Below are 12,836 nucleotides of genomic sequence, written 5' to 3' on the forward strand. Positions count from 1 at the left end.
AGTACAGGTTGGAGGTCACAGTGACAAAATTAAATGCGAGCCTACAGACTTGAAATATATCCACAGATGGTGTGGACATGAATTAAAAAATTTACAAATTCTGAACACTTAGTCAAATAGGGAATGAATGATCTCTGTTGAATGCATGACTTAGAGGTGGGTGATATGACCATCATGTTATATCACTATTTAAGTCATGTTATATCACTGTAACTGTATGTACTTTGGGAGACCATACCTGTACGGATTTCTAAAATATCTGGGATTCAGCTGAAAATCTTAGCAGACAATCTGAACAGAAACCGCAACTTGAGCAGATCTGATCACTTTTTAATGGAGTAAAAGCGGAGTATGCTCATGAAGTGATTCAGTAATAATAGTATTTAAAGCAAACATGCCATATGTTGGTGATAAAATCTTGTGTTTATTCATGGTTGACGCATATGAAAAGCCAAACAAGGCAGTTGCTTGGGGCAAGAGCTCAGCATCCATGGTCCTGTGTGTGTGTGTGTGTGTGTGTGTGTGTGTGTGTGTGTGTGTGTGTGTGTGTGTGTGTGTGTGTGTGTGTGTGTGTGAGAGTGGAGAGAGAGAGAGATGGAGAGAGATGGAGAGAGAGAGATGGAGAGAGATGGAGAGAGATGGAGAGAGGTGGAGAGAGGTGGAGAGAGGTGGAGAATGTGCGTTCACCTGCTGATGAACACCAGTGATAACTTGCGATGATTTAGATATAACATTTTTGAGTTGGATGACCTGAGTGCTACCAGAAAGAAACCAGGACAGTGAAGAATTAATGATCTCAGTGATTAAAGAAGACAGAAAAGGTAAACATGCTTTAACTAAATACGTTGGAAGCGGATCAAGTTGACAAGTGATTGGTTTATATTTCCGAATAATAGAGAATATCTCATCAACAGTTGGAATTTTTAAAGATAGAAAATGCAGAAAGAGGTGGATAGAAGGAAACCGAGTCTGACAACCATCATTATTTAAAAGTATTTGCTTGTGAATATTTTCAATTTTGGTATTAAAATAATCCATAAGTGTTACATATTGTATTAGAATACATATGTGATGGTAGAGACTCAGGTGAGTCGTATTGTTTACAATAGAAAAAAAAAGAGATCTAGTGTTCCCTTCACCTGTCCTAATTTGATTAGTCTAAAATTCCGATTTCACTTTAGAGATAGCATCCTTATAATGTTGCATATGATGAGCATACAATTCTTCATGAACTGCAAGACCAGTTTTGGCATACAAACACTCCAGCCGATGGCCTTTTAGTTTTAAGCTGGCATAATTCAGGAGTATACCAAGGAGCAGAGTGAGTAAAAGAATCAATCCAGGTTTTAAAGGGGCAAAAAAGATCTCAAAGTCCATCATTATAATAGGATACCAGGTCATTCACAGTCGATAAATCAACTTTGCTAGAGAAGGTGGCAAGTTCATCAGCGAAGACAGATATATCAATAGTCTTAATATTGCGAAATGTGATGGACATAAGTTTATCTTAAATACAGTAAGGTGGGCATTAAAAGACAGATGAACAAACCTGAGACAGTACAGTTATGAGGAGTTATACCAGAACAACAGATAAGGTCAAGAATGTGCCCTTTGGAGTGAGTGTTGGCATATTGCTGTATACCAAAACTATCTACACAAGATAAAAATTCCCTTGTACATATACTACTAGAATTATCAATGTGAAATGTTAAAATCACCCAACAAAATCACATTGGGAGACTTGGAGCATAAGAGGGTTAAAAACTCAGAAAAGTAATTAAAAAAGTTAGAATCGGTCTTGGGAGGGCAGTTTACATTGGCAAGGATAGTGGGAATTGACCCAATGATTTTAAGAGCAATGGATTCAAATGAAGCAAATATGGGCAGAGTTATATGGGATACTTTCCACTTCTCATTGTGAAGTATCGCAAGACCCCCTCCCCGACCAGAGACACAGGGTTTACAAACGTATACATATACCGGAGGAACGGACTGATTAAGATGAAAGAAATCATCAGGCTGCTGCCAAGTCTCAGTCAAACAGAGTAAGTTAAACTTGCTGGTGAGAAATCGGATGTTGAACAATCCAAAAGAGAGATTGTCTTTACTAGCATTGTTGCTAGCCAACCTGGCTAGGTTGGTTAGCATGCTATGGTCAGCAGTTAATGTAGATTTCTTTGCGTGACATGGATAAGATTACCAAAAGGACCGTATTGGGTTCGTATCGTCAGTGTTGTAGCTCTGTCTGGACCCACGGTGAATGTATTGCCTACAATGGTTTATACACAATATCCAGATGGAGATGTAAGGCTGGTGGAGGTTCAGAGAGGCAAGAGCGCAAGCGAAACTAGTCTGTCTCTGTATAACACAGAATCGACACCACTGTATAGTAAATAGAAGGATGATTCAGATGAATACAGTCTGTACAAACAGCTCATTAATTTTAATTCTTTCGCCGAACCCAGAGCCTCAGAGTGAAAGTTCAGAGTTAAGAAATCCAGGCAGAGTGGCAACCCCAGAAAGCACCAAACCTCCTTTTTCAGTGGAAAAATAGCCGTTCAAGCGAGGGTATTCCTCCCTATTTCACAGTAGTCGGTGTGCAAGAGTCATTCACTTTAGAAACCGCATGTCCTCTTCAATGTGGAAAATCCGGTAAGAGGTAAATGCCTTGAGTTTGTGTAATTAATCAGTCTGTTGTGTCTCAGCTGTGATGAGCCTTAATGTTGAAGTTGTTCCTTTAAAACAGTTTAAAGCTATTTCTTAGCTTTAGTTGTGTAGTAATACGAGTGATCATGTAGTGCTGCTGAATGTAAATGCTGACTGACGTGGATTCACTTCACGTCAACTGGCTCATATTACACACAAAAATTATCTTTTGCCGCCACCTGCTGGCTAACATATGTAATGTAAAACAAATACATGTAAGAGACACACATACAGTAGCTCTTATCACATGTGTGCTGCTCTTACACTTGAGTTTAGGACACAAGCGGTGTGATACACAGAGAGAAGTGTCTGAGTGCTGATGGTATCAGACCATCAGTGCTCATGGAACGTCTCTAGTCCAATCAGATTTGAGGGCCAAAACTATTGTGTGTGGGTGTGTGTGTGTGTGTGTGTGTGTGTGTGTGTGTGTGTGTATATATATAAAATCTCATGGTACTGAATGAGTACTATACTTATGTATTATGATACAGAGTTTAATAGTGCCTACCCAGCCTTCTTTGTTCCAGAAGTATTTTTCCCATTCGTTGGTTTCCATAGGAATTTCATAAAATTCTTCATGAACCAAACCAACCAGCTCTGAGGCGAATCACAACATCAACAATCAAGCAATGCCATTATTGAATTAAAAATAATGGAAAAATCAATTATCCTATGGAGAAAATGTATGTTATTTTTTCTTCCGGAACCAGACTGTTGTGCTCTATTTACATTGTACTTCATGGTACTTCAAGGAATACCATGAAACTACTATGGTACAACCATGGGAAACTATATGTTAGTGGAACGTTAGTGCTTGAAGAAATATGGAAGTAAATAGCAAGTAGAAATAGAAAGTATATAAGAAAAAAAAAATCATCAGATCACATTGTGTTTATTTGCATCAGAGCCACTAAAAATATTTTCAGTTGTCACAGCAGGTGTTTTTTTTGTGTGTATTCAGCAGATATGTTTGCAGAGTGGGCTGTCAGTCTTTTTCATGTCAGTGTTCAGCCCTTGAGTGACTGCATGTTGTGTGTATATGTATGTGTGTGCATTGTGGAGATGAATACCTTTATACTGATGGTGGATCTGGTGAAGAATGGCTCAAGGGAGCCAATCAGGCAGTGTATGTGGCACTACAGGGAAACTCGCACACACTCGCAGCTTTCAGAAACGTGTGGAGTGTTTGTGTTTGCAAATGTGTGTATGTGGTTTGCATGGGTGGGTGTGCTTGTAATATCTAGTTATTTGTCTGTGCAAAGATGTGTGAGTTTATTAACCATAAATGCCAGTAAAGTTAAACATTTATGAAAAAGATGTTTGTGCAGTTATTTATGGATTTTACTTTCCATTCAGCTATTGAAAACAGGTCTTTTTTGTATTTATTTGAAAACAGTTTTGTGCTGCTTGTAGGCTTACATTAGAATTGAGTCATATTTTCCCCTCTGTTTTGTCATAACACCACTATTTTAGGCTCACATTTTGGGTTTGAACTGGCAGAACTCAATAATGAATAAATGTGACGTCTCAGGTTATGATTTATTCATAGTGTTTCTCTGTTTTAGGTGGAGCAGACTTTCAATTATCTGGAGATTCAAGGTATCACATGTAACAAACCCACACAGGTAATAAATCATAGTTTCTGGAACTCTCAAACAGACTGAAAAATGTGTTGTGATATCAGTTGTTTTGCCCAAAAAAGGCAAAACGTAAAGGGCTGAACAATGGCCCAGAGTCAACAAAATAATGATGCAATCCTTAAAACAAATATATGACTTGTATATGACAAGTCATAAAAAAAAAAAAAATGGTTTTATTACATTTTAGTTTTATAATGAAATAAATTAATATGGTGGCATAATTATATTTTTGTCCACAAAGCGAATTTTAAACATTTAAGCATACACCTTCAGATCAAAAGATTTTTAAGATCATGAGAAACATTTCAGTCAAGTGTTTTAAAACTTTTGACATGTAGTGTGTGTATATTATATATATATGTGTATATAGCTGTCACTCGCTAAGTTTATTTTTTTTAATCGCAATTAATCACAGATTTTGACTGTAAATATACACATTTTCCTGACAAAATAAATGTATTTCCATCTTAGGAAAGAAAACAAAACAATATGTAACAATATAATGCTTTATTATAATTTTTCAAAACAAAGCCTTCCACAAGAAATGCACTAAAATGGCACCAATTCCAGTAACATTAAACGTTTTCCAAAGTCTAAGTGGGAGTTTGACTAACTGAAAGAACTAGTTTCCACATAGGTTGTATATTCATTGCAATGGGCATTAAATCAAGTAAAATTCTCATCCTCCACAATATTAATCAGCCGGCAGATTGTGGCTATCTGCATTCATGATTCGCATCAGACATCAACGCCAGCGCCGAGCGCCGCTTTGAACTCACCATGAAATGCGCTTCCAGACAAAAACATCTCATTCTACGTTTTGGTGATAGTAAGACTTCACTTGCTTCTGTGATAATTAAAATGTGCCTTTACAAGACCCATCTGGGCTTGTTTTGTACATAATGCTGTGCTAAGAGCTACTTTCTCCATAATTTTGTCACTGACAGGGAATTGCTGTCAGAGATTCTTTTATTTATTAAGATAACAACCTCTGTGGCTCTATCATAGAAGAGTATTAAGACAGTACCACCCATTGAATGTCAATGGGAATGCCGCATTATGCTATTTTATGCTAAGCTTGTAGGCTCATCTTGGTAGTCAGACTTTATTTGTTTACATATATATATTAGGGCTGTCAATTTAACACCTTCATTCAGTGCGATTACTTTTACAAAAAATAAGACGTTAAAAAAATGTACACAATTAATCGCATGCCCCTGGACCGTAATAAGGAAGATTCCTGAGAAATGCAAGCTTGTAGTACCACCTGTTTCCTCCAGAGGGCAGTAATTGAAATTTCAGCTGTATGAGCAATGCTCAGTTTATACAGTGAAGAAAACTTCCATCCAGCAGCACAACACAAACATGCGTTACGTTCTTGCGTTCAAAACACTTGGAGTGCAATTGCGAACTAAGGGATCACAAGTTGTGTTTAAAGATTGAGTATTAAACTATATTTAACTTGACACAGTGAGCTAGACATTTTATGTTTATGATGCAATGCACCCGAGAAGCTACACAAGCATGTCTGATGCAGATGTACATTGACGGGTCCTTAAACAAGCCCTCATAATTAATCTCCAACTGATTGACAGATTCACTTGTGTAATGGATTGCTGTGAACTGTATGCCAATGATTGACTTATGATCAATAATATGGTAGTAAACAATACATTGTAATCTAAAGCCGGTTTTTGTATTGTCTTATTAATGATTAAATCTTCTGCTACAAGAATGTAATGCATTTTAATTATCTGAATATCTTCTATTTTCTATATATATATATATATATATATATATATATATATATATATATATATATATATATATATATAATTTAAATATTTAAAGATAACTATGTATAATTATATATTGACATAAATGTGTATAATCTTTATATATTGAATTATTGTTATATGAGGGGCTTTCTCATCAAATATGTGAAAAATGTGATTAATCGCGATTAATTAATCAGGACACCATGTAATTAATTTGATTACAAATTTTAATTGATTGACAGCCCTAATAAATATATGTGTGTGTGTGTGTGTATATATGTATATGTATTTTCTCATCTTTTTTTGAGAGTATATTAGCATATACAGTAGATGGCCTCAATGCTACTGTAACACACATGGACTATAATAAAATATTGACTGTTACTGTTCTGAACACATTATGATTGATGGTTACTTTGGTTTTCTTACAGTATACTTGTTTGGTTCCCAGGTAGTGTGTTTTTTCCTAATTGCTTATGCCTCAAAAGTATAGAAAATGGCTATTGTTCCCCACAAACTTTGCTTTTGTGACCAGGACAGTGATATTTAGAAATTTACCTATTTTCCAGAACATTCCAGATAGATTCAGTGCTGAGTAAACTTGGAGTAACTTCTAGAACTTTCCAGTAATATAAATAGTAGTATTAATACAGGGGTCTTGGATACACCTCTGCATTTTTCTGAGATGGCATCAGGAGGCTGCAAGCATCCGGCAGACGCATTTTGCTATGTCTGCGGCCAATTTATCAAGACAAGAGCGAAAAGTACTCCGTGGAAGCATCTGCTAAGATGTGTGAGGCCTACAAGGCATATTTCGGCATGCCTGTCGGGGATCAAAACAAAACCTTGGCACCACATTTCACCTGCGAACACTGCAAAATAATCTCTGGAATGTAAGATGGACAATTGTTGCTCGGAATTTTGTTATAAAATGTGTTAATTTTTTAAATTAACGTTTTTAATTTGAAAATATTTTAAAATTTTCAATGTGATATGAAAAATGTTGCGAGAATCTCTTACACGTAAGTTACTGGTGAAATAAATTTATTTTTGTAGGATGGTACAGAAGGGAAAAGAGAGCCATGAACTACTCCCTTCTAAATCTTTTGTACTCATTTTTGTATTACTTTAGTATAAATTTTTTGTTGTTGTTTTTTCTGACTTTATGTGAACGAAAAGACACCCATTCGCCCGTTTTCTCATTGGAAATAGGTAAATCTCAAAATATCACTGTCCTGGTCACAAAAACAAAGTTTGTGGGGAATAATAGCCATTTTCTATACTTTTGTAGGCATAAGCAATTAGTAAATAACACTTACTACCCAGGAACACAAATTGTATGAAATGTTGTATAGTGTTGTATTGTTTCTGTGTGTGTTAGTTTGCAGTGGAATATGAGCGGGGTCAGATCTCTCTGAAGATGGCATCCACAGAGGAGGTGAATGAGGTGGTGGCTCACATAGGCAGCTGTTTCCAAAGAATCTACCCCGGCCTGCCGCCTCTGTGAGTGTACAAATAACACTAGATTGATGAATAAAATGAGTAGGGCTGGATATTTGGCACTGATTTCTGCTCTTGATTCGATTCAATTTCGAATGCCATATTTGAAAATATTGCAATGTCAAAAGGCCTGTTTCAATGAATACATGATAGCTTGAGTACATAACATGCATTGTGAAAAACTGTTATCAGTCATTATAAATGAATGACTAAAAAGTAAAAACCAAACACAAAATTAAGTGTTTAGTTAGTTAAGGGGTGTGATTTACACTTTAAAGTGGAGCGGTTCCATGCTCATGTCCTGAATTCATGTCATGGATTAGAATTAGGATTAGAATGTTATCTGAAGTTAACACCTAGTCTATACAGGGCTAACTTGTTCATAGTAGTGTGATTGAATTGGGACTCATCAGGCTCTTGTTGATTTCAAGTTCTGTCATCTCTGGGGAATTTGAATGCAAACAGAGAACATTAAAAGAGAACCAATTTTACACAGAAGGAAAATTAGCTTTGTCCATTCTTCTCACAGGTCCAGGCTATAAAGCCCTTGATTCTATTTTGCATTTGCCCTTATTAAACATTTACCATAGTTTTCATAGTTTTAAACTATGAAACATAAGACCATGGTAACCCCAGGTAAATCCAAGCATGGATTTTATACCATAGTTAGATGTAACATGATTTCTATAAAACCAACAATGGCATTTTTGTAATGAAAAACAATGCAGTATTTTATACATTTAATTGAGCTATTGATGTGATATTTATTATAGATATATTTTTGTCTAAAATACTATTAATACAGTGTTGCTATAGTAAATTCATGGTAATTTTTTTTAATGGGAAACGTCTCCCAACATCTGTCTGTTGCACGTCACAGTGTTTTCTCAGCATCAATGCTGTGTAGAATTGTGGACCGTATAAAGTGGTTTTAAACTAGTTTACTCACAGATTTACTGCACATTTGAGAGCTTCAGACCGGATCCACGTGGAAACACACTTGCTCTGCACTCACGCTCCTCTGTCCATTCTTTTGCTTTTTACGCGTTTGCCATTTGATAGTGCTTAACTGAAAATGGCAGCACATGTTATCGCACCAGTGCTATATAAAAATGTACTCGCACTGGCAGGGAAAAGTTTGCAAAATGCAACCATTTAGTCAAGTCTGGAGCGCTGCATTGTAACAGAGCCAAGACACTCATCATCACTGTTTATTGACTAATTCACAGTTATAAATGTGCAATGTTATTAATGACGATTGACAAGCGATCGCTAATGATCTAGGATACTTTTGATGAATGATGATCTACTTTTGATTAGTTACTGCTTATACACTATTTATTAGCTCATATTTATAAGCTTTATACTGTAGTGAATCTATTGTAATTATTCGTAGATAATGGAAGAGTGCATGTTTTGTTTCCCTTATGTGTTCATGTGAGATGAAACCACAGTAATTTCAAAGTAAGAGTCCCTGGCGTGTTTCAGACTTTTTTTAATGTAATACATTTTAAAAGTGCCATGTTTTGGACTCTTGCAGCCTCTATGTCTGTGCCCGTCAAAGTAAGGAAAGAGTAAAAAAAACAAATTTAACATTTCAGAAAATGATTTGAATTATTACACACCACATTAGTTATCGTTATCAGATGTGCAACATTACAGATGTGTCTACTGGTAGAGATTCTGCTATCTTGTTTATACCGTGGTATATAACGGTATATATTTTGCATGATTTAAAAAAAAATTGGACAAAAGCAAATTTGCAAACTGCATTCATGTGTGTTTTCAGTGTTCATGTCTTCATTGATTATAATTGGGAGTAATTTAGTTTTTACTAAATGTTGCACAAGTGTTATACAATGTGAAGCAGCTGTTTTTCCCACTAATAAATGATCATTTCCAGGCAACTTATCAATTTGTTATGAATATGGAATATGGAATACCTTTAATTTGAAACTTATTTAATTCACTGACATTACCAGATTGGTTCTGAAGTATATAAAAATGTTGGGGTTTGAATGTGCAGTAAAAATATCTATATTGTGAAATATACCGTCACCAGGATATAAAATGATTCATATTGTGATAACATTGTTGTCATACCTGTCCACGCCTATTTAGGAACATAGTATGGTCATTAACAAAGGGATTTTAATTCAAGAAGTAATGAGTAAATGAATTATGAATATGCTTCTGATATGAAGTAGTGTCATATTCAGTGCTTTCTTTATCACTGTGTCTGGTAGGAAGGTGATGAAGAGGTTGTCCATGGATCCTCCTGAGAGAATCAGTTGTCTGCAAACCCATTGGGAGAATCAGAGTGGATCTGAGACGGGGCCCTGTGGTAAATCTCTATCATGCTTTTTGTCTGGGATGTACAGTACACTATATGGCCAAAAGTATGTGGACACCCAAACACCACACCCATATGTCCTTGCTGAACATTTAAATTCAATCCATTGATGTTACAAGGCAGTGACCACATATTGCTGGTCATGTAGTGTATATCTGTTTGTATTTCTGCTTATGACTGATATTGACTTTGGATGATTCTTGATCTTTCCAGGGGGTTTCTCGCTGCAGTACAGGTGTGTGTGTGATTGGTTAGGCCTCCCCTTCCGAGAAGAGGTTCAGTGGGTCAGTACACACACTTCCACTTATTGATCTACTCTCTAATGTATTTGACTCAGGATTCTCTTTGGTCAACTCTCAGGAGGCCACTTTGTGCAGATAAACACCTTTCTGCTTTCAGCATTACCCATAAATCATATTGATTGGCATGAATGCCAAATAAACAAACTGTCAATAAACAAACTTGTACCATGACAAAGATATTTCAATTGAATTAAATATACCAAATCTTTTTACGAATGACAAATTAAAATATTTGTGCTCTGGATTAGTTTATTAATTGTGCAAATAGAAATATCTTCAGTACCACATTAACAAATTAAAATGATTTTTATTCCCACCAATCAGGATGTAGACACGATTTATCTTACACAGGACACAAGAGAACTGAACCTGCAGGACTTCAGTCATCTTGAGAACAGGTAAAGCATAAAGTATATATTTAATTTTTGACCGTCCAACATGTGGAATAAAATGATGGCTATTCTAAAAGTTATAACTTCTCATTTCATGGTTTTGAAACGCTACAGTATATGCAGCACTCCCATCTGAACTGACCGCAGCTGAAGTGATTTGATTAATAAGCAAGCATAAAAACAACACTTATAATTGAATTTCATGGCAACATTGACATCATTTGAAAGCTGTGACTTTTTCAAAAAGTGACTATTATCAAAAACAACAGAAAACCTAAATTGTAAAAAAAAAAAAAAGAAAAACATGTTTTTGACCAGTTTTCCAATTTTTCCTATAACGGACCATTGAGATTTCTGACTGATTTAGGTAGAGTGTGCCACATACATTTTCTTGTATAAAGACCCATTTGTGTGTGTGTGTGCAGGGATTTGGTGGCAATAATCGCGGTGTTGGAATACAACCAGTGGTTCAGCAAGCTCTCCACCAAGGATTTTAAACTGGTGAGTTAAACTCTCTAACCAAATTACAGATACGACACGTTTGCTGTCAGATAATGGCAACACATCATTCAAACTTCCCACAAATGTCTAATCACCATCCCAGATAAGTCTAATTTAATGTCTCTGCAATCACAGGGCCAAACAATGCTGTGGAACAATGATCTCCATTACAATGTGATGGATTTTCTGGTATCTTAATAATACCAGACAACATCAAAAAGCTTTACATCAGAACAATACATTTACAATAAGCTATTTACAAAAGAAAATCTGATTCGTTGTGGTATGTTTCTTGGCATACACTCTCTTTACTGAGATTAGGCACCTATGGCCAAAGTATTTTGTTAGTTAGTGGGTACAAGAGCAAAGCTGGGTTTCTTTTGTCTACAGGCACGGTTTCCATGGCAACTGTTAATGGCCTTTAGCCAAAAAAAAAAACGCTGTACTGAAATGGTTAAGAATGGTTCAGAGAAGGCAAAATATCTGGGGAGATAAGGGTAAGCACACATTTTAAGCTTCCGAAGGGTTTTTTTCTGGAGTGAATATGTTAAATACCGTGCTATACAGGGTTTGTGTACATTAAGAACTGTCACTGGGGTTTGCACACATTGATTTGTGCAGCTGATGAATCTCCATGAAAAGAGCCATCATCATTCACAGCAACCCCCATAAGAGCCATTCAGAGATACGACTGAACAAGAGTGAGAGCTTCTGAATCGGAGACACGTGCACTATAATTCATGCATCCTAAAGAGGGAAAGTGTACTGGATAAAAGAGAGAGAATTAAGAGAGCAAATTAGAATGAAAAATGCAGTAAATAGTTTTGGACAGGAGGAAAATTAAAAGGTGGCTTGAGAGACCGAGGAGAGCAATAGGGTAGGAGAAAGAGAGCTCAAAAATGTTTCGTTTGTCAGTTTAGTTAATAAGAAATATTCAGAACTCATGAATATTTGTAAACTTGTTACAGTTTTACCGGCAAACCTCTGTACTAAATACTTTGCCTATTTGAACAGTAAAACCGATATCCCCAGGAAATATTCGACTCATTAAAGCATCCACAACATTATCAGAAAACATATCCAAGCAGTTAGTGAGTCAATAACTTCACCAAACAAACAGAAAATAACTTCTGCCACTTAAACATCCTTCCTCGAATGCTGCTGGATGGGAACTTACCACAGTGATGTTATACTTCAGCTCCGCCCCAAACTTCCACCCAGAGACTGCAGCCCTAGCGCTTCTGCCCTAAAACTGATGGTGCTCTGGAGCTGCAGCTGGATTCTATTGGCCTTCTAAGGCAGCATCCTAATGATTCTGAAACCTCATACAGTAAGTGATTGATTTGGAACACTATACATAGGCAGCATCTATTTGCACCATGCAAATAGCACTCCTTACGGAAAGCACACAGGAGTCTCGACTCGCAATTGATTGCATTACATTTGTCGTGGGAGGAACAACACGATGCCCTAATAGAGTATAACAGTTTGGTCCGTTGCATTGTTTCCACATTGAAATTGATATTTAATGCAATTTATATACTTTTAAAGACAGACCTACCATGAGCTAGGAGGATGTTAATCAATGGACCATGTTATTTCAACTTAATAAAAACAAACTATTGTTTAATAGCGGAATTCCTGGTGAAGAAATGATTACCCAT

At 36.2% G+C, this 12,836-nt stretch overlaps 1 protein-coding gene across 3 annotated transcripts in view; it reads left to right on the forward strand.

Moving 5' to 3' along the window:
* LOC127655807 (F-actin-uncapping protein LRRC16A-like) overlaps positions 1-12,836 on the forward strand; it is a 198,444-nt gene that overhangs the window by 73,483 nt on the left and 112,125 nt on the right. For all 3 annotated transcript variants that reach the window (XM_052143791.1, XM_052143792.1, XM_052143793.1), the window contains exons 4-9: positions 4,272-4,331; positions 7,506-7,627; positions 9,871-9,968; positions 10,191-10,261; positions 10,604-10,677; positions 11,097-11,172. In XM_052143791.1, the coding sequence (XP_051999751.1) occupies positions 4,272-4,331; positions 7,506-7,627; positions 9,871-9,968; positions 10,191-10,261; positions 10,604-10,677; positions 11,097-11,172 (501 nt within the window). The remainder of the gene's footprint in view (positions 1-4,271; positions 4,332-7,505; positions 7,628-9,870; positions 9,969-10,190; positions 10,262-10,603; positions 10,678-11,096; positions 11,173-12,836) is intronic.

This window comes from Xyrauchen texanus, chromosome 15 (assembly GCF_025860055.1).
Source record: "Xyrauchen texanus isolate HMW12.3.18 chromosome 15, RBS_HiC_50CHRs, whole genome shotgun sequence".
NCBI lineage: Eukaryota > Metazoa > Chordata > Actinopteri > Cypriniformes > Catostomidae > Xyrauchen > Xyrauchen texanus.